This window comes from Mastigoproctus giganteus, chromosome 9, assembly GCF_048544385.1.
Source record: "Mastigoproctus giganteus isolate SK-2022 chromosome 9, ASM4854438v1, whole genome shotgun sequence".
In the NCBI taxonomy this organism is placed as follows: Eukaryota; Metazoa; Arthropoda; class Arachnida; order Uropygi; family Thelyphonidae; genus Mastigoproctus; species Mastigoproctus giganteus.
The window spans coordinates 10,320,599-10,343,230 of record NC_143583.1 but is presented as its reverse complement, the minus strand read 5'-3'; the positions used below and the strand labels follow the sequence as shown (position 1 = coordinate 10,343,230).

The 22,632-nt window shown below is 38.5% G+C and overlaps 1 protein-coding gene across 1 annotated transcript in view; it reads right to left on the bottom strand.

Annotated features, from left to right (window-relative positions):
* The window catches only part of LOC150080047 (sperm-specific sodium:proton exchanger-like), a 101,214-nt gene that overhangs the window by 28,408 nt on the left and 50,174 nt on the right, over positions 1-22,632 (bottom strand). The window contains exons 5-7 of the mRNA XM_090381643.1: positions 14,449-14,592; positions 10,352-10,517; positions 1,218-1,299 (exon numbers count right to left, since the gene is read on the bottom strand). Coding sequence (XP_090237769.1) covers positions 1,218-1,299; positions 10,352-10,517; positions 14,449-14,592 — 392 coding nt within the window. The remainder of the gene's footprint in view (positions 1-1,217; positions 1,300-10,351; positions 10,518-14,448; positions 14,593-22,632) is intronic.

The window sequence follows — 22,632 nt, the reverse complement described above, 5'->3', positions numbered from 1 at the left end:
TTTAATTAAAACTATAGAGTTTTATTAAGTGTTCTATTAAGTTATAATCTTAGCAATTAAGACTACCCAGATGCCCGTCCAAACCTTCCCGAGATTTGGACGGGAAACAGGGTCCCACGAATGGGGCCCACGGCAAACGGCCCGAGGAAGAACAGACAAACATAACCCAATAATATATTAAAAAGACTACATATAAACTTACAAGTTCTCTGGCCTTTACAGAGTTTGTACTGCAACACGGAGTACACTACGCGGAGTTATGGAGTGGGGACCCCGGTACTGCTTGACAAGAAACACTATACACTATTTGCTAATGTGGACAAAGTGCACTGACAGGGCTGGATGTTTTTTTTTTTTTTTCCTTTTTCCTCTCTTCTTGGTAACCTGGGTTACCAAGAAGAGAGGAAATTTATTGCATCCATTGGTTTAGCACTACCATCCAGTGGATGCTGTAGTGTTGGATACACGCTCGGTTCCTTGTGCCGGGGACGGGCACCAAGCAGAAGTTGCGCAGACGTTGGCTGTTCCCTGGTGGCAAAGACGCCTGGCATAAACAACACATACTACAGAATATGCACTAACACTTACAGTGTAAGTCTTACAAACACACATTTAATTATAAGTCAGGCCCGTTTTATAGGTTCCTCTATTCCTTCACAGTGATAATAGGTGGAGATTTACAATTTGTCTGGGAGCCACCATAGACAGGGTATACATATTTGCTAATGTGCTAGAAATGTAAAGCACTGCGAATATTAACTTGTTTTGTGTTGAAGTCTGGGATCTGACAATCCACTCCATTCTCTGATTATTTTCACCATCTAAATATTCAACTGAGTACTATAAGAGGAAGTGGGTTCCATAAAAAGGAATTGAGGACTAACTGCACTTTGGATTGGCGGTTATTACATGCTGGAAACTGAATAACAATACAGAAAAAGCGTCATTTTGTATACAGCCAATAAACTTGAAGTGAACTTATAATGTTTACAATTTCTATTAAAGAACTTATATTATTTGTAGCCTAACAGCCTTTACTGTAACTAGCCAAGGTCCATTTGAAATGTTATGAAATACCGTCATTAGCGATTTCCACCCCCATGAAAATTCCTGGGAAATTACTCTTTTGATACAGTTCTGTATCTAGAAAATGACTCAATGATTAACGAAATTTAATATTTTGTATCGATGTCTCACTGTTAACTAGGATTACTCACCTAATAAATTCAGCAGCACTTTCATGGTTGTCCCATTCACCACGAGTGTTAATACGACAATTCCAGACACATGGATTATAATCTGAAACGTTATTTTTAAATTAGAAAAAGTCTATTTTCAGCAACAAAAATATCACATCATTAAAGAAGTATATCACTAATATGTAGGATATACGGGAACTTATAGATCAGTGTTTCTCAATTGGTGGGAAGGAATTTGAGCAAATACTGAAAAATTTTAAGATTGGTTAAAATATTTTAATATACGAGTTCGGTTCAACAAGTACCAGGTTAAAGAAAAGAGTAGAAAATCAGAATCTGGTTCAGACTGAAAGTAACCCCCCCAAATATACAATAATACTGATGTAGTAGATATACTGAAAAAGAAAAAAAAAAAAAGAAACGGATTTCTTTGAATTAAATCATTTTAAGAGAGAAGCATATATATCGTAAGCAAAGAGTAAATTCGTTTCTTTATTTTATTATTATGCCTAAATTTAAGTTAGAGAAATACGTGCTTAGCTTGTGAATAATTTAACGTAAATGATGTTCATAATAAATAAGAAAGTCCCGCATTCAACCGCTAGGGATTACTGGATGCATAAATTACGGCTACTTATTGTGTTTACTGATTTCTCCACATACTGTTACGTTATAAAAAAAAAAGGTAATTGAAGCAGCCAATAATAAGTAATCAAAATTAAGTGAGTTATAAAATAGGTAATTACTCGATGGCGTAATTGAAAGATGGTTTTAAAATATGGTGGTCGTCGTAATTAAAGTTTCTATGCTCTGAAGGTTCTACCCTTAAGGGTTGAGTGACTTATATTCCAAGTTTGGAATAATATATTTCATAGGATGCAGAAGAGACTAATGGAAGAAGATTACTTCCAAACTCACCACTACAGTGCAGCGACAACAAGATTGATGCTCAGTGTCAGGTCAACAGCTGTCCAATGTAGTGGCCGGGTTTTGGTCACCACACTGAACAGCTATTGCCTTGAAACTGGATCTGGATCTATTTATCTGAAACTGTGTGAACAAGCAATGGGCAGTTTATCTCGTCAATGACACAAACAACTTTTATCGGCTTTTTTCCTCAAGTGGCAGATGGAGGGTCGCATGGTCTCATCCGCAAAAAACTTTTTTTCTTTTCCGACTACACAGTATACGCAATTTGGATGTAATACTCGTATATTGACACCTCATAGCCTTAGCTGATATGGCGCTTAACCCCCCCCCCACATGCACATAAGGATATCAATTTTAAAATGATCTGGTCTTTTAAATAATCCCAGAGCTGAACGCCGCAGGAGTTCAAACAGAGGAAATTCGGCGGCAACGATGTTGAAAACCCACGACTCAGTGTTCTGTCGTTATTAAAGTTTTCTCATATAAACAAACCTTTTACTCTATTCGTGATATGTGGAGAGACATCGCCATCCATAAAGCGTATGTTGGGGGGGGGGGGAAGCTGCGTCTTCTACCTGTGTGTATTATGGTTTCTGAGAAGAAACTCTGGTTTTTGCCAACTTTAGGTGAGAATTTCAGCAGACTTGCTTTATCAGACCGTTTTTTACCAAATCAGATGCTTGACAGAATCCAAGAATTCGACGCTGACCTTTATCTATTTGCCATGACCGCAGCTTATAGGCGCTATGTGCTTTTCACGGAAAGCTCCCCAGCTAATTCGTCACCATAACTGTGTGGAATAATTCATTCAATACTTGTTGGTTTGTATCTGGCTTAAGCATATTTCTGATCTGGTTTGTATCTGGCTTAAGCATAGTTCTGAGATATCTGGCTGTGCCAGGTATCTCAGAACAGCAACCAGAGCCTCTACTCCAAACACCTGACAATCTAAAGGCATTCCAATCCTATGCATCCGAAGTCTTTGAGCGCAGGAAGCAGAGCTACAGAGTTGTTACTGCACCTAACAATACCTCTTCAGTGACTTAAAGAGTTCTATATTCGCATGCCACCATCTTCTTCATTTTTTTTTTTTTTTCTACTCCACGTGCTGTCTGGAGTTCCCACTCTAGTGCAGCCAGTTTATTTATTCATTCATTTTCATTTCATTTCATTCATTTATTTATTTTATTTTATTTATTTTTCTTTTCTTTATTTTCTAAATCAAATTACTCTTTTCTTTATTCTTATTAAATTATTATTTTCTTACTATTTAATTTGTTCTCCACGCGCTCTGCCCTGAGTTCCCACTCTAGCGCAGCCAATTTATTTATTTATTTTATTATTTTTATTACTATTTTTATTTCTTATTTTATTTTATTATTTGTATTCCTATTTTTTTTTTTTTTTTTTTTTTTTCACGCGCTCTGCCTTGAGTTCCCACTCTAGTGCAGCCAATTTATTCGCATCGTTTTCTTTTTTCCTCTTTTTCTTATTATTATTTCTTTTTCTATTTACTTTTTATCATTATTATTTAATATATACATATATTTTATTAATCAATTTATTATTACTATTTTTTTTCCCCTAACTGCACCACGGGTGGTTTTTTTTTTTTTTTTTTTTTTGGCTCTTCTGTCTTTATCTCCTCCCTCTGGAATGGGCCCCCAGAGGAATCTGATCCACCTTCTGGCAACACTAGGTGGGTCAGAGTCTCTCTTGAGACTACGTGTTTTTCTGGGACTGGCCCACCTTCCCGTGGTGTGGACGATTCTGGGTACTCGTCCACACCACCTTCCCGTGGTGTGGACGAGTACCCAGAATCATCTGTCCAGGTGACTGATGCTTCTGGGTAGCCAAGAGGCCAGAACATAACAACAGAACACACACATAAAACACACAAACGTACGTCACACACATATCTGGCCCATTTGTAGTGATACTGTTCTTCACAGAGACACGAGGCGGAGTTGAACAAACGTTCTAGGTGCCGCCCTTACATATACACACATGTCCACATGTCCATGTCCATGTCTGGCTTAAGCACCAGCTGTGGATGGACAACTCGTCATAATCTCGAGCTGGGCTACCTGCATAAGACTTTTAAGTCTTCCCCGGTGCACAAATTCATTAGGTTGTACCTTCTCATCATTACAAGATATGTTTGTTTTTCTTTATTCTCTTATATGCTATGTTTTTATGAAATATCCATTTACATTTAAATTCCTGGCAACTTTCCGTGATGGGAATAAATATTTATTTATTTGTTTATTTATTTAATACTTTTTTTAGATCTCGTTAAAGTAATGATAAATTCGAATTCATTGTAACGATAAATTCGAAATACGGCAGTCTAGCCGCACGACACTCACGTTAGGGTAAAAGCAGCGGACTTTCATGGATCGCATACGAATTAGATTTATTGTGGAAGTGTACCTGGTCACACCACAGATACTCAAAGCCAATGCCCGCATGTTTTCCATTCACGCTCTGCGCGGTAGCACAGTGGTATCGTCACAGTCCTACTTCCACCGGGTGGAAAAGGCACGGGTTCGAATCCCGTTAATGATGGGAGGAACTTTAATGGCCTTCTTTCACTCCATGGCTGAATTAGTCGTTCTCAGGCGTAGATAGCATGGATTTTTCCTCAGAAACTGTTTTTTTTTTCGTCCAGCAAAACAGGCAAATCGACCACAGAACACACAATTTACAGACACAAATACAGGTTTATGTAGTCAATTACGGGAAATCCTAATATAATAATTTGATAATAATTATTTTTCCATCCGTGCTAGAAAGCTCTGTACAAAGTTCAGCAGGAAATGAAACTGGTGTGAATGAAGGATCTTTTACGGGTAATAAATGAAGCCTGCTGCATTTTTATGTCAAGAGACATAATTCTCTTCGGAGATAATGTTTCTGAAATGCGGAGAGCAGCAACCGCCTTTTAAGAGTTTGAAAATGAATTCCAGGACAGAACACGTTGCACACATGTCAAAGTACGTAGGATCATGATGCAGTACGCCGTGCCAACTGGTCTACTCGGTTATTTCGCTCTATGGCGTCATTTGAGTATCATGAGTTGTTCGCACGCAGTTGTTTTACAGCTGGAGTATTGTTCATTGTGTTACGTGATGGAACAAAGAGGAAGCATTAAATTCTATCTCAAGTTGACAAAAAGTGGGGCTGAAATCTTCAAATTGCTAACACAAGTCTGTGGTAACGATGCTCTATTTCGCTGACGTATTTTTTGCTGATCTGCAAGATTTTCGGTTGGTGCTCTATAAGCTGTGCTTCCTTTATTCCTGTTGCTAGTAATAATGTCGGGATGGCTGTGAGGATTTGGAAGATAACAAGCGCTGCGTTTGTTCAATACGATTTGAACCCCAAAAACGGCAGGAAACACTTGTACATCGAATGACTCTTCGAATGATGGAAGAACAGCTTCGCATTAACAGGCAAACTTTCTGATATTCCGCACTACTGCATTAATAATAGTATTGTAATCGCCAAACAATGTGAAAGCTGAAATTATCTGCATTTGCCAAAAAAAAAAATATTTTCCCCATTGGCAAAAATTGCTATGCATAAAGAGGCGAGGTGTTGATTACGACCATTGTGGCAGGAATCTTATTCCAGTGATCTACAATACGCTTCCGAAATTAACTTTCATGAGATCCAGCCTTCCGTCATTTTCCAAGTTTTGTATTAGTGCCCCGCTGGTTCTTCTCTTTTCTGCTAGTGAAAACCTCCCTATTTGACTTTACTGATTCCCTTCAGGGCTTTACTCAGATACCTTACTAAACCAGTTGGCAAGCCTTAGTCCACGCCTTCTAAGCTGTTCTTCGTATGGTCAACTATTAGCACCCCTTAACAACGTGACTGCTCTTCTTTGAATCCTTTTCTAGAAGTTCTAGAAAAGGTTTAAAGAATTTCACAGTCTTAGAAATACCGATTAGCAAAAGCTATCTGCAAAAAAGCTCATTTAAGCTGTTAATGATAATCATCCTTGGTCGATTCGATCGTAATAGGTGGCGAATCAACGTATTTCGAATATTATTATTATTATTATTATTATTATCTGTTTATTTCCATAAGGAAACCACCCCGGGACGGCAAAGTGCCAGGAGGGTGCTAAGTACATATCAGGGTACGAGATACTACGTGCAGTGGGTTACATATACTGAACACGTAGTCTCGTCCCGAAATATTATATACACATTTTATGTTTAATACATACAGTATTTACACATTTATGATTGTGTACAAACATTATACAGCTCATATATTTACAATTCATTAATAATTCCACATATAACTTACATATTAACATAACTGTTACAGAAGGTATATTTTTACAGTCAACAGATTATTGTTGTTCTTAAAGCAGAAAGCTTCACTTTTATTCACAATTCTTTAGTACTTTGCGGCCGATTCATATTTCGGTAAGTCTGTACGAATCCTGGAAGATCTCTTTCCGGTATGTTGCATCCTCACACAGTTTTTCGGCATCTATCTGTAGTGAGTTAAATATTCTCGCTGCATTTGATGGGAAGAATCTTTGCAGGCTACTAAGATTGTTCAGGACTGAACGCAGTGGATTATTTAGTTCTCCGCAACGTCTAGCAGTGGCACGCGGTTTAACTAGAATATTATCCAGGACTGGAGCATCCACTCTGCCTGTGAGCATTTGTGCGAGAGTGTGTATGTTCCTGTTAATTGTCCGCTGCATCCAGGGTGTGATGTTAAGGTTTGAGTAGAGAATGTCCCTTGAGATAGTAAAAGGGTGGCCAGCAACTCTGTTAAGCCATCGCAAGAACCAGTACTCGATCCCAAGGACGGACTTATAATGTGAATCTGGAGCTGAAGACCAGATTTGCGAGGCATACATTGCAATTGGCAGGACACACATTAAAATGTACTTGGTCGCTAGCTGAGGATCCCTAATTCCTACCAGTTCCTGCCTAGTAGCCCATAAAGCGGCGAATATTTTTGTCTTCATATGGGCGAAGTGTTGAGCAAAGGTGAGTCTGTCATCCCACTTAAGACCCAGGTCCAGGTGAGAGTGCACTTTTTCCACACTAGACCCGTTCACAGAGATTGAGATGCCATTTTTATTCTGCTTGTAACTTATGGTCATTTGGGCAGACTTCTGTGCATTAATACGGAATATGATGCACAAAAAAGATAAAACATGGAATAGCGTTCAACGAGCAGCCCGAAACAAAAAAAAAATAAATAAATAAAATAATAATATATATATAAAAAATAATAATTTCAAAAATCAAAAACTAAATTTTCTTTTTTTTGCAGATAACATTAACAGAAGGGGAAAAAACTAACTAATGTTGATATACTTTCTTCGACAGCAAAAAGGAATTTGTTCTAAGTAAGATGTGAATGAATAGTATCATGCTTAAGTTTTGACTCGTTTGGTTAAAATAATTTGTCGAGTATCGTTCAGTTTGGAATCAAAGGCGGCTAGTTGCTATTGCACGTCCACGCATGACGCATTATATGATGATTATCAAAGAGTTTTTGGCAAAGCGTGGGCCTATATAGCTAATCCCCCTCATTCCCTTGATTTATCTCTTCCCGGATTACTTCTTGTTCCCACGTCTCAAACCAAATCCACGCTGAACCCATTTGATTTTTAAGCGCATTTGAACTGACCCCCAACAATGGTATTGGTGGGAGTCAATTCAAATGCGCTTAAAAATGTTTTGAGGAGCTCTACAAGCAATCTCAAAGGCATATCGCTGCTCAATACGATTACTTTAAAAATTTGAGCATTATTTTTTTTTTCATTCTAACATCATTTCATTCTTTCATTCTAATAGTATCTGTAAATTGATCCAGTCTTTGTACTCAATTTTCAAACCTTGGATTTCTCTAGACTGTGCTGTACTTCTGCGATAATATGTAAAGTTCGTGTATATTATCGCATGAATACTGCATATTGGTGTGTCGCATATCACTTCTAATATGCGACACGCCACTAGTCTTCTAATGGTCAGTTTGGAAAGTATAGCAAGGAGAAAAAACAATGGGCAGCTCAAAGCTACTCACCAATTTCCTTCCACGGCGTTGATACGGAATAGGAAGCGAAGAACACGGCCATCAGAAACTTGTTATCTACCTCCATACTTTAACATATACGAACTTGTATTTGCTTTTGCGCTGAAGCAAACGTCGCCCTTTTTAACACCTGAATAACACGCTTATAATAGACGTACATATTTCTGACTTTGAAAAGTGACATGCTTAAACTAGATATTTTTCTCTGATGGAATGAGGTCCTCATTATTTATGTAAACCTTTGATGGTTGGCTTCCAACGCATTTCAGTTGTGCATGTCTGGGACTAAAATGTGAAAAATGAGCAGAGGAGTGGATCGGTGACGAGAAAAATTGGTTTGCTCGTCAGCTTTTTAGACAAAAGCTATAAATTTCCTTCATGCTAGACTCCTCTGACTTAACAGCAAGCTGAAATTCCCAAGGGTTTGACTTCATACTTTGTCAAGTTGTTTTCCAGCAAAACCTGCTGTCTGTTTTTGATCAGTGCAATACCAGAAATCCCGACGAGACCACATGGGGATTTAAGCTGCAACCGGAAGGTCCAGTGATTTATTCTTTTTAAGAATAAAGCTATTATCTCCTCTCAAACACTGCGCATGACATAGAGGAGCTCGGCTAGCTCTTTATCCTGAGATGATAGATGATATAATTAACACTCAATATTTACTACTTTTTCCATGTTATAGTTCCTCATAAACATGCCGACAGCTACTGTCAACGAAAGACAGAAGGCAGCTGATTCAAACGTTGGAAGAAGACGAAAACATTATTAATGTAAGAAGTTAAGGGAACGTGAATGCGTCTAGTGTCGCTGCTAAATCCCAAGGTTGTCACAGGGTTACAGCTAGTGATGATTGATTAATAACGAATAAGTGAAAGTTGCTAAATTACAGCCTTTGGAACCCTACATTATGTTTCCCGTGGTACATCCTTAGTTGTGACTAGTCGCGCTGATTCTTGCGATGGTGTGTGTTTAATGAATGTTATAGAAAAGGTCATTTTTCTTAGAAGCCGGCAGAAATTAGTCATTATCTGCCATCCCAAAGGTCTCAGCTAACAGCCAGTTCAAAGTTCTCAATGATTTTCCACTATGTCTGCATCATGAACCACAAGACAGCTTTGCTTCTGGACACGACATTTAATAATTAACTTTAGAGTTTAATAACATTGTAATCATGGTTTTACGTACTCTGGATATTGAGTCAGCAGTAAGTAAGGCTGTTTGGCACATCGTGAGATTAAAGAATTAAAAAAAAAAAAAAGGAATGATAAGCAGACTGTGGAGAACTTAGGCTTCATCTTTTACATGTTGACAAGAAATGTGGCACGCAGGTATCAATTTCTTTTGGAAATTTATCTAATTATTACTCGAATGAAAAATTGAATATTTATTGAAAAATGAACTTCGGAATAGTTTACAGAGATACTCTGAAATGATATTTCTGGTTCCTCTTTGAGTAGTTTTACGTCTACTATCTAATTAAGAAATCATAATCATCCTGAGAGAAACTGCTGTTTGTGTACATTTAAAAATGGCTATGAGATGAGTACAGCTGAAAAGCAGCTTCTCTACTACACTTTTTTAATTTCAATAATAAAATAATAGCATAATTTCAAATAAATTAAAATTAAGGAAAATTATGTGTATTTGGTTTGAAAAAAGACTGCAATGCTCTCTGGAGGATTGTCCCCCAACAAGCCTCTGGTCACACCATCATTGGAAGAATCAGTTTATTCCTGCATTCAATTTTGCAGATTACCTCGCCCAAGTTGAACTACGTATAAACGCGACAAAGTTCAGCGGCGTGGTCTAAATGCTAACGCAGTTTATTCCATCGCTAATGTTTCAATATGTTTAAAAGTTCCTTATGTTTTGACTGGCTTCGAACTGTGAAAATGCTTTTTTCACAGGATGCGGAAGGGCAACCATCATAACCACTGTACTATTCTTTAGAGTTCTAGGATGGGAAAGAGCCATAGTCCATACCACTAGAAAATATATATGACACTGTAATTCACAAGATACTAACTAGCATCAGGAACATAAAACTGTTTAATGACTGGATTTCTTAATTAAGGAATTTATATTTTCATATATATATATATATAGCATTATTTAAGAAATTAGCTACAAGATACCTATCTTACTTTGTTAGCGACATTTTCCGATATAGCCTTTTCTTTAAGGTTAAGTGCCATTGCTAATCCAACTGCTCCTCTTAATCCACCCCAAGTAAGCACTATAGCGTGACGCCAGTTTAAACCGTATCCAAGTCTGGTCAAACCAGGACTGAGTATTCCTACCATTATTAACCTAAGAAGAAATACAATGGATTAAAAACAAATGTATTCTGAGAAACCAGAATAGTTTTATTTTTTTAATACAAAATTTTACACAAAATTGGTGATTATATAATGTATTCCGAAAAAGAATTATTGTTGTTGTTTTAGGTTTTAGGCGTATCAGCGACTTAGGCCACATTGCGCCGTATATATAATATATTCTTATATTGCCTGTGTTCTGTGATCAGCCAACTCAGCCACATTGTGAAAAAGACCCATAAAAATTCCTCGCATCAAGGATGGAATTCGAACTGAAACCTTTTACACCCGGTGTGCGGAGTACGGTATTATACCAACTGTGCTACCCACGAAGACCGGAAGAGGGGAACCAACATGTGCAGGAAAGATGCCATAACCAAATAGTTTTGGTTCGAGCCTGAGAAGATTTTTCTGATTACAATCTCCAAACAGTGGAGTGCATCTCAGAGGGTTTCTTTAATAATTTAATTACATTTGCAGACCATATTAATAAGTGAATTTTATTGTTCATGGACAATCTCAAATAGCTCCTGCGAAAAACCAGAAAGGCAAATTATCGGTATTTTCCATATGTTTACAGCAATTTCCTTTCAATCAGATGATATCACAAGGCTTAAAGGAACCATTGGCAGGTAGTGATCACGTAGATCTTAGTTGAAAGATTAAGAAAGATGTTGCAGTAGTTAAAGGTAAAGGCAAGGGTTTTAATTTCCGAATAGGGGGCTATAACAATTTCAGGCGCTACATGACATCTCTCAATTGGGAGAACTGCACAGGGAGGGCGAATATATTTCAATTATGGAATACCTTTAAAGCAATAATCACCGAATTCATGAACGCACAAGTACCATTAAAAAATAGCACGAGGGGGATGCCGGGAGGGGTGAATTACAGAGCAGGCCAGTTATAATAGAGCAGAAAAAGACAGCATGAGAAAATAACAGAACAATGAAAAGTACTGAAGCCTACAACAGCTACAAGCTGATCTGTAATAGATAGCACCACAGATAAGGTTATGTGGGCCAAGGCTGAGTATGAGAAGCACTGGATAGCAGAGCAAAGGATGGGGGAAAATAGTTCCTCATGTATATGAATACAAAGAAGAAGAAAACGAATAGGATTGGACCCTTGCATAATGGGAAAGCGCTAGATAAACCAGCTGATGTTGCTGATAATTCGAATAGTCGCACCGGTTTTTCAGGAATGATCATCCTTTATGCTAAGGAGAGGCTGAACCATATTTTCATATGGCTCAAACTCTGAAATTTAGTGATTTTGAAATTAGGGATGACGGTTTATTAGAAAAACCTGTAGAGCTAAAGGCAAGTAAGGCTCCTGGAGTTGAATGCATATACCCAGTAATTTTGTGGGGGGGGGGGGGCAGCTAGAGAGCGTATTGAACAATTGCGGTTAATTATGAAGGAATCATTGGACTCCGGGGAGACTTCTTTGGATTTGAGAAGTGCCGATACACAAAGGTAAAGATGGTTCTACGAGTGAAGTCGATAAATACAGACCTCTTAGTCTGACTTCAGTGGTGGGGAAAATCTTAGAGCCAATAATTAAGAATGCAATCAAGAGACATTTAGATAGAAATGGCATTGGAATGGCACAAAACAGTTTTGTTAAGGGAAAGTCATGTTTAACTAACCTGGTGCTTCTTAACTGCAGCTGATTTGTTTCTGTTGAATTTGGCTTTGAGGAATGCAATGCGGTCTTGGATATTGCCAGAAGCTTTCCTATATATTCCATTTGGCGTGTAATGATTGTTTGTAGTGGAAACTTTGGTTGAGTTGGGGAGTCCACCACGATCTATAGCGCGGAGTGATGGTGATTGTCTTGGTAGTAGTGTGAAGGGCGATGGGTTTGATCCGTTTGGTCGTTAGATCGATTGCGAGAGTCAGTTCACATCCGTATGTACAAATTGGAAACTTTATCTGCAAATCACCAAAATTATCTCTAATACTTATATCTCGCTTAATCCAACAAAAATCAGCTGAAATACTGCTTACCAAGAAAAGGATTCCAGAACAACAAAGTTCTACATTTAAGAGAAAAACTATCCAAAAAAATTTTTTTTCACTGCACTGCGACCTTGGAGAAATTTCAAATGATGCAGTAAAGTTCTCAGACCACTCGAGGCTACCATAGCAAATATTAATTATGCTCACTCTGAGCCAAATAAAATTAGCTTACAGGAATCACTGAAATAAGTAAATTATTCTTTATGCAACCAAATGCCTCTATCCCACGCTGTCTATTCGTGTCATATTTGGTCTGCAAGTTCGTTTTCATATCCCCAGAGGTTTTTTGGAACAGAGTACTGGATCTTGAAATTAGCTAAACAAAGTTACAAGGCCTTTTATCATATCAAAATCCGTTTATCATATTATATTCATGCTACTCTCATAATTCGGTCTATTGCAGTTTATCATCATTTCCAGAAATGTACAAATCCTGGTTAAACCTATCACCCATCAAATGCATCTCTCCCACCTGATCCGCAACCCTTACGACGACACAAATGGACTATTTACACGAAACAACCACCGGCTCCATTTCGAATATATCGCCATCGGATGCATCGATTGATCCGTTCTAGTCAATAGTATAGCAACTGTCAAAAACGTTTTTCATCAATCTCCAGCAGTTCTCTTTGGAAAAACCTGCAGAAAATAAATGCTCAGTGACTTCTATAAATTTCCGCCACAGCGGTGATGCCCTTTTCATGAACCAGTTCTTTATGCTGCCACTTGCGATACACAACCTCTGGGGCGCCTCCATAGCCAGGTGGGCAGATGCAGCAGTGCGTAGCACACGCTCCTTGATTAGACCGGGGTTCGAGCCTGTGACCACCAAATACGGAGGATGCGGAAAGGTCACGGAATGATCACCGCATATCCTCGGAGCAATATGGCCTTAGTTGCTAATGCTCCTAAAAACCAAATAACAACAACCACCACCTCTGGATCACGGACATCGTCTTTAAACTGTTTGTTATACTGTATAATACAATATACAATCCAGAGTTGAAAACGGCATGCCTGTTTATGGTGATTTTCATTTGTTTATTTATGCAAATCGTATAGATATCAATATCATACCTTTACTGATTATGTAATTGATATATTCTCTACATTGAAATTGTATAATACTGTATTTGTAACTGCTTTATGACTGTTTTTAATTACATCTATATTACCTGTACAACCTCCTAGCTCGAAGGGCTGTTCAACAGAAGGATAATTTTAACAAAGGAAGTTAATAATAACAATAATGCATAGCGAAAATGTGCAGTGGCAGCACGTGGCCAGTGGAGGAGTGGAATGTATTCTATCGATTAATGAATACCGAAATATGCTGCTTTCATCAAGTGGCAGAACCTAGGGGTGGTGCCTATTCGGAAAACATTTTGAAAAGGACTGAATTATGGCGAAACACGGTGATGGCCGTCTGTTGGTTTCAGCATGCTTTTCACGTATTAGACTCTTTCTCAGGCATTATCTTGCAAAAGGAACAATATTGCAGCGCTCTCAACAACTCAGTTCTTTCACACTGCATGCCAAATGCCTACCACATTAAATTACTGCGTTGCGTTTTCTTTGTGTCCCAACTCGTCTAATAGTATATGTATATATCGCTCGGTAGAATCAGCGCTAAATGCATCACCTGTAAGTACTGTCTCCGCAGTTCATGTATCAGTAATTAAATCAAGCAGCCTATTGATCAGGAACTTGTAATTAGTCCGTCAACAGACCATCGACAGATTGTTCTGTTTTGACCTCTTACAGCAATAAGTGTTGATGGATGTTGCATGCCTGCTGTGTGTACTATGTCGTCGATTAGCTCTTAACTATAATTAATTAGAGAGTTATTGTAATGGTTCTGCAACCGTTATTAATATAATCGCGATTGCTTCCTACCTGAACACGGTGACGGCGATGTATGTGGCCAAAACGAGGAAACAGTCCTGTCCAGTGACGTAAACTGCCGCCTGTTCGGTGATTATCACACCTACAGTGACGAATATGATGGTGTTGGCCAGATGACTGAGCATTTCCCAAAAGCTAAGGGGCGAAAACACATACACATATATCATTTTAAAGTAGAATACAACAAGCAAACAATTCCAATAATACTGTTTACAGCAAATATCTCACAAATCTATTTTGAACTTTGGCTGAATAAACGTATATAGTTCTTTATACTTTTGACAAACATATACTTAAGAAGAGCGGGAATTACTGACCGTTATACATTTTAATATAAATTTTCTCAATTATATAAAAATAAACATATAAATACACTCTTCTTTTCAGTGTTCGTGAATGAAAGTCGAAATTGTATATTTTTATAAATATTTATATTTTTATAAATATATCCTTGTTTAGATCATAAAATACATGGTAAGAGCAAGAAAAGTATGAATTCTTATTCTGCAAAGTAACGTCAGGAAATTGCGGATACCTCGTATAGTTCGCAGTAGCAATTCACGATCTGTAGTTGTGAAGCAGTCATGGTTACTGAGAAATGGGATAATCATCGAGATTTCTATGCCGCTTTTCCGTGAATGAAAAGCTGTTTTATTTTCCTTTAGATTCCACTTCCACAAAGAAACTTTGTTTTCATTTCGCTGCAAACTCTTCTGATATCTCGTGTAGTGCAGTACCCCAAATCCGCTAGACTTTCTTCAAAAAGGAAATCATGCAGTTAATCAATGATTTCTCTTTATTTTCTCATATATTTCTTCCGGATAGTTAATTTTTCACACTGTTCTTTCAAAGTTGGCATCTGTAATTTCACTATTAGTTTCTTTTTATTTTATAAACCTTTAGAACACATGTAGAAACCAGTTACTATTCATTTACAGATCAATTCCAATCTGACTAATTTAAATTTTCTTCTTCATTCAGCTGTTCTTCCAGTTGCGTATGTTCTTGAAAATTACAACCTACAAATTTAGTAATCCGCTTCTAGGATTGCAGACTTCTATCCATCCAGGATGCTAAAGCAATATAAATTTCAACTGTGTTTGGGAGCGGGAATACTATAAAGTCTTGTGAGTTTCCAAAATCTTTGACCTTATCGTTAGAATTTGTTGAACTAAAATTGTGGTCGGATTTTGTTGCCCTGAAATACATATTGTAAAGGGCTGTTTTTAGCCCTTTTAGCCCAGCTGGATTTAGGAATCTCCACGACTGAATTGGATTACGAATGATGAACGAAAATACTGTTTAGGGCTCATTACTTGGTTTTATAAACTTTAAGGGCTCTGAATTCCAATGTTTTCTAATGATTGTGATGTGGCCATACACTTGTCCAGATGCTAAAACTCTTACAGCGCACATTGGAGGTCACTTTCCATTAGAGCTGGATTATTTTGGATAAGTACACAACGCTTAAGACCACAACGTGTCAATTTTTCATCCCCATTAATTGGGGGTATTAGTCGGAACATTAAGCCGGAATCTGAAGTTTTTTTACAAGGTTATCAGTTTTGAAGAAAGTCCTGATTAAGAATATTATCGCCTGTGTCACATTAATTAATACAGCTTACTTCCAGATAGATGAACACACAGTATCGATTTTAAATGTGTAATAATACCATCGCGACTTTATAATGCATTTTTACTGTCACCGAAAAACCAGTTCAGAACTTAGCATAAGTACAAAATGAGGTAGAAGCACGCATGACGGATCAATTCACGATAAAACACGTGTTCCAGCCTTAACTGAATTCATAATATCAGAGTTTATCGCAGATAAAGAAATTCATTCGTCTCTTAGTGCTTTAACTAGTTTGTACCGAAGTACGGGTGAGTCGTGGAGAAACATTGTGGACAAATAGCTAGCAAAAAGTGGAATAAATCTACAAACAGAGACACAGGAAAGAACGATAAAAAAAGAAATAACTCTATTTGCTTATCCTCTCAAGCGAAAAATTGAAAATCAGCAGTGTGAAATGACAAGGTATTCGCAGTACCTTTTGTACTGCGTTGTTTCTGTAACAGAACAGCGAATTACTTTTAGTCCATCCCACTTGTAGTGATTGCTAGAAGCTCGGATATCGAGGTTTGTATAAGAACGAAAACTTGAGATGTTGATTTTCTTCTGTTACAGTGAATACACATAGGGCGGTGTCTACGAACTGAAGGGGGAAAAAAACTGGTACGATAGAGAAATAGATAGAAAAAATCGAAAAGCATTGCCTTCCGGTTTCGATGCTGCTCGTTGAACCTGAGAGGGCAGTTCCATTTGTCAGAAATTAAACAAACTTGGTTGAAGTGCGTTTGATCAGGGGAGGGGGAGAGTCTGGCGAACCCCGGGGATAAGGAAACGAATCCCGAGTATTTCAGATTTCTAGGAAACCTCCTAATGGGTTGTTAAAGTTTTTCGGAAATGTGAACGAGAGAAAATTAACAGGCAAATGGAAATCCTTAAAGTAAACTGAAAAAATGGAAGATGGACTTGGGAAATGGCGTTAGAAAGCTATTGATGAATGAAGAACGAATATTTTGTTTAAATGACTGCTAACTGAATCCCATTCTGTAGTAATAGTTTTCTAGAGATAATAATATGATTAGTATATACAAAATAGCATATATGAAAGGGTTAGAGATTTTTCAAAAAAGGTACTGGGCATTTCTGACGGTTACAAACACTGAGGCGTCACATACTACTTTCCCAGTACATTGACCACCGTGTATAATCCCAGAACCAACAGATCAGACGATTTTTACCGGCGAGAAGTGTTGACCACAGCAGTAAAAGGGCCCTGTGGAAAACGAAATCTCCACACATTTCTTATTGAATAGCTTGCAACTGTATTCGGATGTGGGCGGGAGAATCGTATCTTAAAGTACATCCAGCTGTTGATTGATAGTATTATGGTGTAGCGTCGATCAACCAGGCCAGTCGAGAAACTAATAGCTACCGCTACCCAAAGGTACATATTGATTTCTCTTTTAAATCAGTTAAAATATTTTAAGAATAAATATAACTTACAGATAATGAGACATCTAGACGTTCTTCTGCAGACCGGGCTAGCCAGGTAGGTAAAGTGCCTGCCAGGCAACCCAAAGGTCGCGGATTTGAATTCCTCCTCTGGCTTGGATCAGAGTAAAATTCAAAAACTTTGGGAGGTGTATTATGGCCACAGAAAAAAAAAAGACGTTCTTCTTTGACTCGACGTTGTGTTTTTTCCTTTGTTAATATTGAAGCTTATTTTGTTCTCTTTAAGATGACGTAACTCGTTTTAAGGTACATTACAGTTAAGTCATGGTTGCAATTTATGCTGTTATAACGCAAGTTGCGCTTACAATGATACATTTTTGATAGGTTCTTTTTGAAGCCTTTGACAATATACTTTTCTTTTTATTTTAAGTGAGGCGACTTTAAGCAAGACCAACATATACTATACTCTGATAATTATACTTGTGATTCACATGAAAAAAGGTGGGCAAGCTCAAACATAGATAATTTAGGGCATGAGCCCGATTTTTACCCCCAGAATAAACTATACGAAGCGCTTCATTTTTAGGTACTTCCTCTAAAGATTGGTAAACAGAATAATTAAAAGCTTCTTTGATTAAGGTAGTCTTAAAACAATGCCATTAATCTCTGGTCTTTTCTGCTAAATTATCATAAAAGATGTCTCGACATTGCACTATTAGTAAGTAATAATTTTTCCAAAAGACGCACGTTGTAACCTAGTAGTTATATTGCCACCTTCCAGACGGCCGTTTAGGTACTTTTCGGCATTTATCGGTGAAAAGCAAGGTACCAATTAGTGCAAACCTGTTAAATGTTACAGTGTCACAGCTGATAAATCAAATCAGCTGTGCTTTCACTCATAATTATCAGAGACGCGAAAGGTACACAAGCTCAAAAAAAAAAAAAAAGTCACAGCATAAGACTTGTCGTCTACAAAAGAATGAACTATAAAACTATGTGCATTTTCATGCACTTCCGGCGCCTCCGTAGCCAGGAGCAGCAGTGCGTAGCACACGCTTCTTGATTAGCCCAGGGTTCGAGCCCGTGACCACCAAATACGGAGGATGCGGAAAGGCCAGGGAATAACCACCGCATATCCCCGGAGCAATATTGCCTTAGTTGCTAATGCTCCTTAAAAAACAATCATGCACTTCCTACAAAAAGATTGGTAAACATAAACAAAGTTGTAGCTTGTTTCAAATAAAAAACGTTAATAACTAGAAAAAACTGTATTGAGGTGGATAAAAAATACACACAGTCCTTTCGTGGGGAAAGAATGGCTAGGGGTTTGAAATTTGAATGATGGAATAAATCGATGGAATAAATCGTGGATGAAATAAATCGACAGAAATAAGAAGCAGTTACATTGATTAAAACAATAAAAGGTGTGAGAAAAATGTACAAATCGCAATTATTTTAAAGTTATTTATAAATAAATCATAGATATATGGACAAATGTTTGCATAGTAACTTGCGGGGGAGTTTGGAAGAACGTAAGACGAACTTCATCAAGCCGGTTGTGATGTTAGAATATTCTAGGGTACTAAGCATGCTAACCTCCCCTCAACCTTGTTCGGTATCCGTTTTACTGAGGGAGTTAAATGCGCTGGGTGCCTCCCTGTGAGCCCTTACACCCAATGAGGTGTTATAATATACCAAAAGCTCTATGAGGCCTCTCGCGGTTAGCAGGCGGTTATAATCACCGACACAAATATAACTTGGTCCTTGACATTGTCACGGGCATTCTCTCAGATATGGCAGACAAGCTGTACTTGCTACCTGGGAGTCTAAAACGCTGATGGAACTGAAATTTGGGTGACACTCAAGTCAAGTGGACCCAATTTCGGCGATGTCCGGACGGTCTGTGACAGCCAAATCCTCTGCTTGCACCTTCACGATGGTAGGACTGTTAGTAATCCTAGGTATAACCTCCACGCACAAGTACATGGTGAGTGACCACCCAGGTGTGAACCAACGTAAGCAGGGGTCAAGGTGTGGCGCCCACTCCACATGGAGGAATGCCGCCCCTGTATGTTACCAGGTAGTACTAGGTGGTAAATGACTCTCATCAAACGGTGCACTCTGCCAGATAGTGACTGGAGGGAGTCCGAGGAGTGTGTATGCGGGGAGCATTGTCGAGGCCACGTTATGTCAAAGATCTGGGTATATTCTTACCACGTGTACGCCATAACCAAAAATTTCATTACTTCATACAGCATGTCCCACCCACTTTTCTTACTATTGAATACACCATAAATTGTCAAACTGATAGAGCAAGCTTATCTGCGAAAAGACCTTAACCTCCCAAGCACTTCCTAATTCATTTCACAAATATACGTGGTCTCAATTCTAATCTCAACGATGTCCATTTCCACTTGCGGTCTGCCAAACCCCATGTACTTTGTCTGACAGAATCTCAGTTATCGGTTGATTCAACTACTGCTCATCTCAGTTGCCCAAATTATTCGCTGTACGATTCTTTTCGCCTCAAAGGTGGTACTTGTGAATATGTCCGTTCTGATATTCCCTGTCAGAGACTTGGCAATTTGGCATCACCTCTTTTTGATCTTCTCTAGATTAAAATCTCTCTACCTCATTGTGTCAAATTCATCTGTTGTCTCTACCGTTCTCCCAACTCCACTAATCACTTGGAGCTCTTTGACTTCCTCTCTTTGCAACTTGAATTTCTCCAGTCCAACTTTCCTAACAGTGAGGTAATTTTCCTAGGTGATTTTAACGTTCACAACTCCAGCTGGCTTTCGTTTTCTAGACACACCGACCCAGCTGTCCGAGGTGCTGAGGCTTTTGCAATTACTAATGACCTTGTACAGATTATTCATTTACCTACAAGAATACCGTACAATCCTAATCATACAACCAACACGCTTGATCGTTTTCTCACAAACAACCCTTCTAAGTACACGGTCGAAGTAAGAGGTCCTTTAGGCACTTCAGATTACAACTTGGTGATTGTCTCTTCTCCAATGGAGCCTTTATCTCATGGCTATTCCCAACCTCGTGTTGTTTGGCATTACAAGGATGCAAAATGGGTTGACCTGCGAGATTTCTTTTCTTCTTTTCCTTAGTCGGATTACTGTTTCAAAACTTCTGATGTCACGTTTGCTTAGATCGTGTCAGTGAAATTATTCTTGAAGGAATGGAATCCTTTATCACAAAGTCCATTTTAAAATCTCGTCTTTTATCTAAACCATGGTTTTCCAATAAATTTGATAAGGCTGTTCAAGAGAAGAATGTTGCATATCGTTGGGCTTGTTTCTAATTCTTCCGTTTCATTTTCTGCCTACTCCAAAGCTTGCAACAATTGTAAATCAATTATTAATCAGTCCAAACTTGAGTTTAAACAGGCTAAGAGTAGAAAACTTGCTTCTTGCCCTAATCGTAGCCAAACATTCTGGTCTCTTGCCAAAGCTATTGGCCGCAACTTTTACCCATCTCTGCTCCCACCTCTGTCAAAACCAGATGGTTCTGTTTTCACTTCAGCCAAGGATAAAGCTGACCTACTAGCATCCCATTTTTCTTCCAACTCATGTATTAATGATCTTGATAAAACACCTCCCACCATTCCCAACACGCTTCATTCAATGCCTCCTTTGGTCTTCCGTCAAAAGCATGTCAGAAGGATTTTGATGAATCCTGATGCTAAGAAAACTCCGGGTCCTGATGGTATTTCTCCACTTGTTCTCAAAACCTGTGCTCCTGAACTTACTCCTATTCTTTGCAGCCTTTTTTCACTTTCTTATTCCAAAGGTGTTTTTCCTTCTGCTTGGAAATTTGCTCATATCCAGCCAGTTCCTAAAAAGGGTGACAAATCCCTCCCATCCAATTATCGTCCCATTGCAATTACTTCTACTCTTTCTAAAGTAATGGAGAAATCAATTAACCGTCAACTCGGAAACTACCTAGAAACCTTCCTTCTGATCAACGATCGCCAGTATGGATTCCGTCAGTGTCGATCCACTGGTGATATTCTGGCTTATGTTACCCATTTATGGCGTAATTCAATGGAAAGGTTCGGTGAAACACAAGTAGTTGCTCTTGACATCTCAAAGGCTTTTGATCGTGTTTGGCATAAAGGTCTTCTAAACAAGCTTCCATCTTATGGTTTGCCAACTGTTTTTAGTAATTGGTTATCCAGTTTTCTCTCTGATCGCTCACTGAGGGTGATGGTAGATGGCTCTCTGTCTTCTAACTTCTCCACTAATGCCGGTGTCCCCCAAGGTTCAGTTTCTTTCCCCCACTCTTTTCCTCTTGTATATCAATGACCTTCTTCCATTGACTGGAAATCCTATCCATAGTTTTGCCAATGATAGCACATTGCATTCAACTTTCCATTTTGAGAAACCTTGTCCTGCTCAATCAGCTCAACTTCTCGAAAATCTGCTGCCAATTCCTTAAATGCCGATCTTCAGGTAATTCTCCAGTGGGGCAAAGACAACTTAGTTGATTTCAACCCTTCTAAAACTCAATCTTGTCTTATATCTCGCAAAAAGGATTCTTCTGCTCCTATGCTTATCTTTAGTGACACTCCGATTTCTAGGCAAAATGATATATCTCTTTTGGGGATTATCCTTACTTCTAATCTCTCTTGGCACAAGCACATTACAAATATTGCTTCCTCTGCATCTAAAAAACTTGGTTTTCTCTTTCGCTCTCGGCGTTACTTTTCTTCCAAACAGCTGCTCACTCTGCATAAATCGCAAATCCGCCCTGCCATGGAATATTGTTCCCACATCTGGGGTGGTGCCCCCGAAACCTCTCTCAGGCTTCTTGATTCCATTCAGAAGAGGGCAGTTAGGTTAATTAATGACTCCTCTCTAACAGAGTCTCTCCACTCGCTGTCTCATAGACGTACTATTTCTGCTGCATGCCTCTTCTACAGATACTTCCATGGGCACTGTTCTTCTGAATTGGCTTCTAAAATTCCCGCTCTCTCTTTCAAAACAGTCCGAACACGTGCCGCCAACATCCATATACTGTCCAACTTCAAACTCACAGAACCAAATTTTCCTCTTCCTCGTTTATTCATTCAACTGCCGTTTTCTGGAACAACCTTCCTTCATACGTATTTCCTGAAAATTGCTGTCTATAGAAGT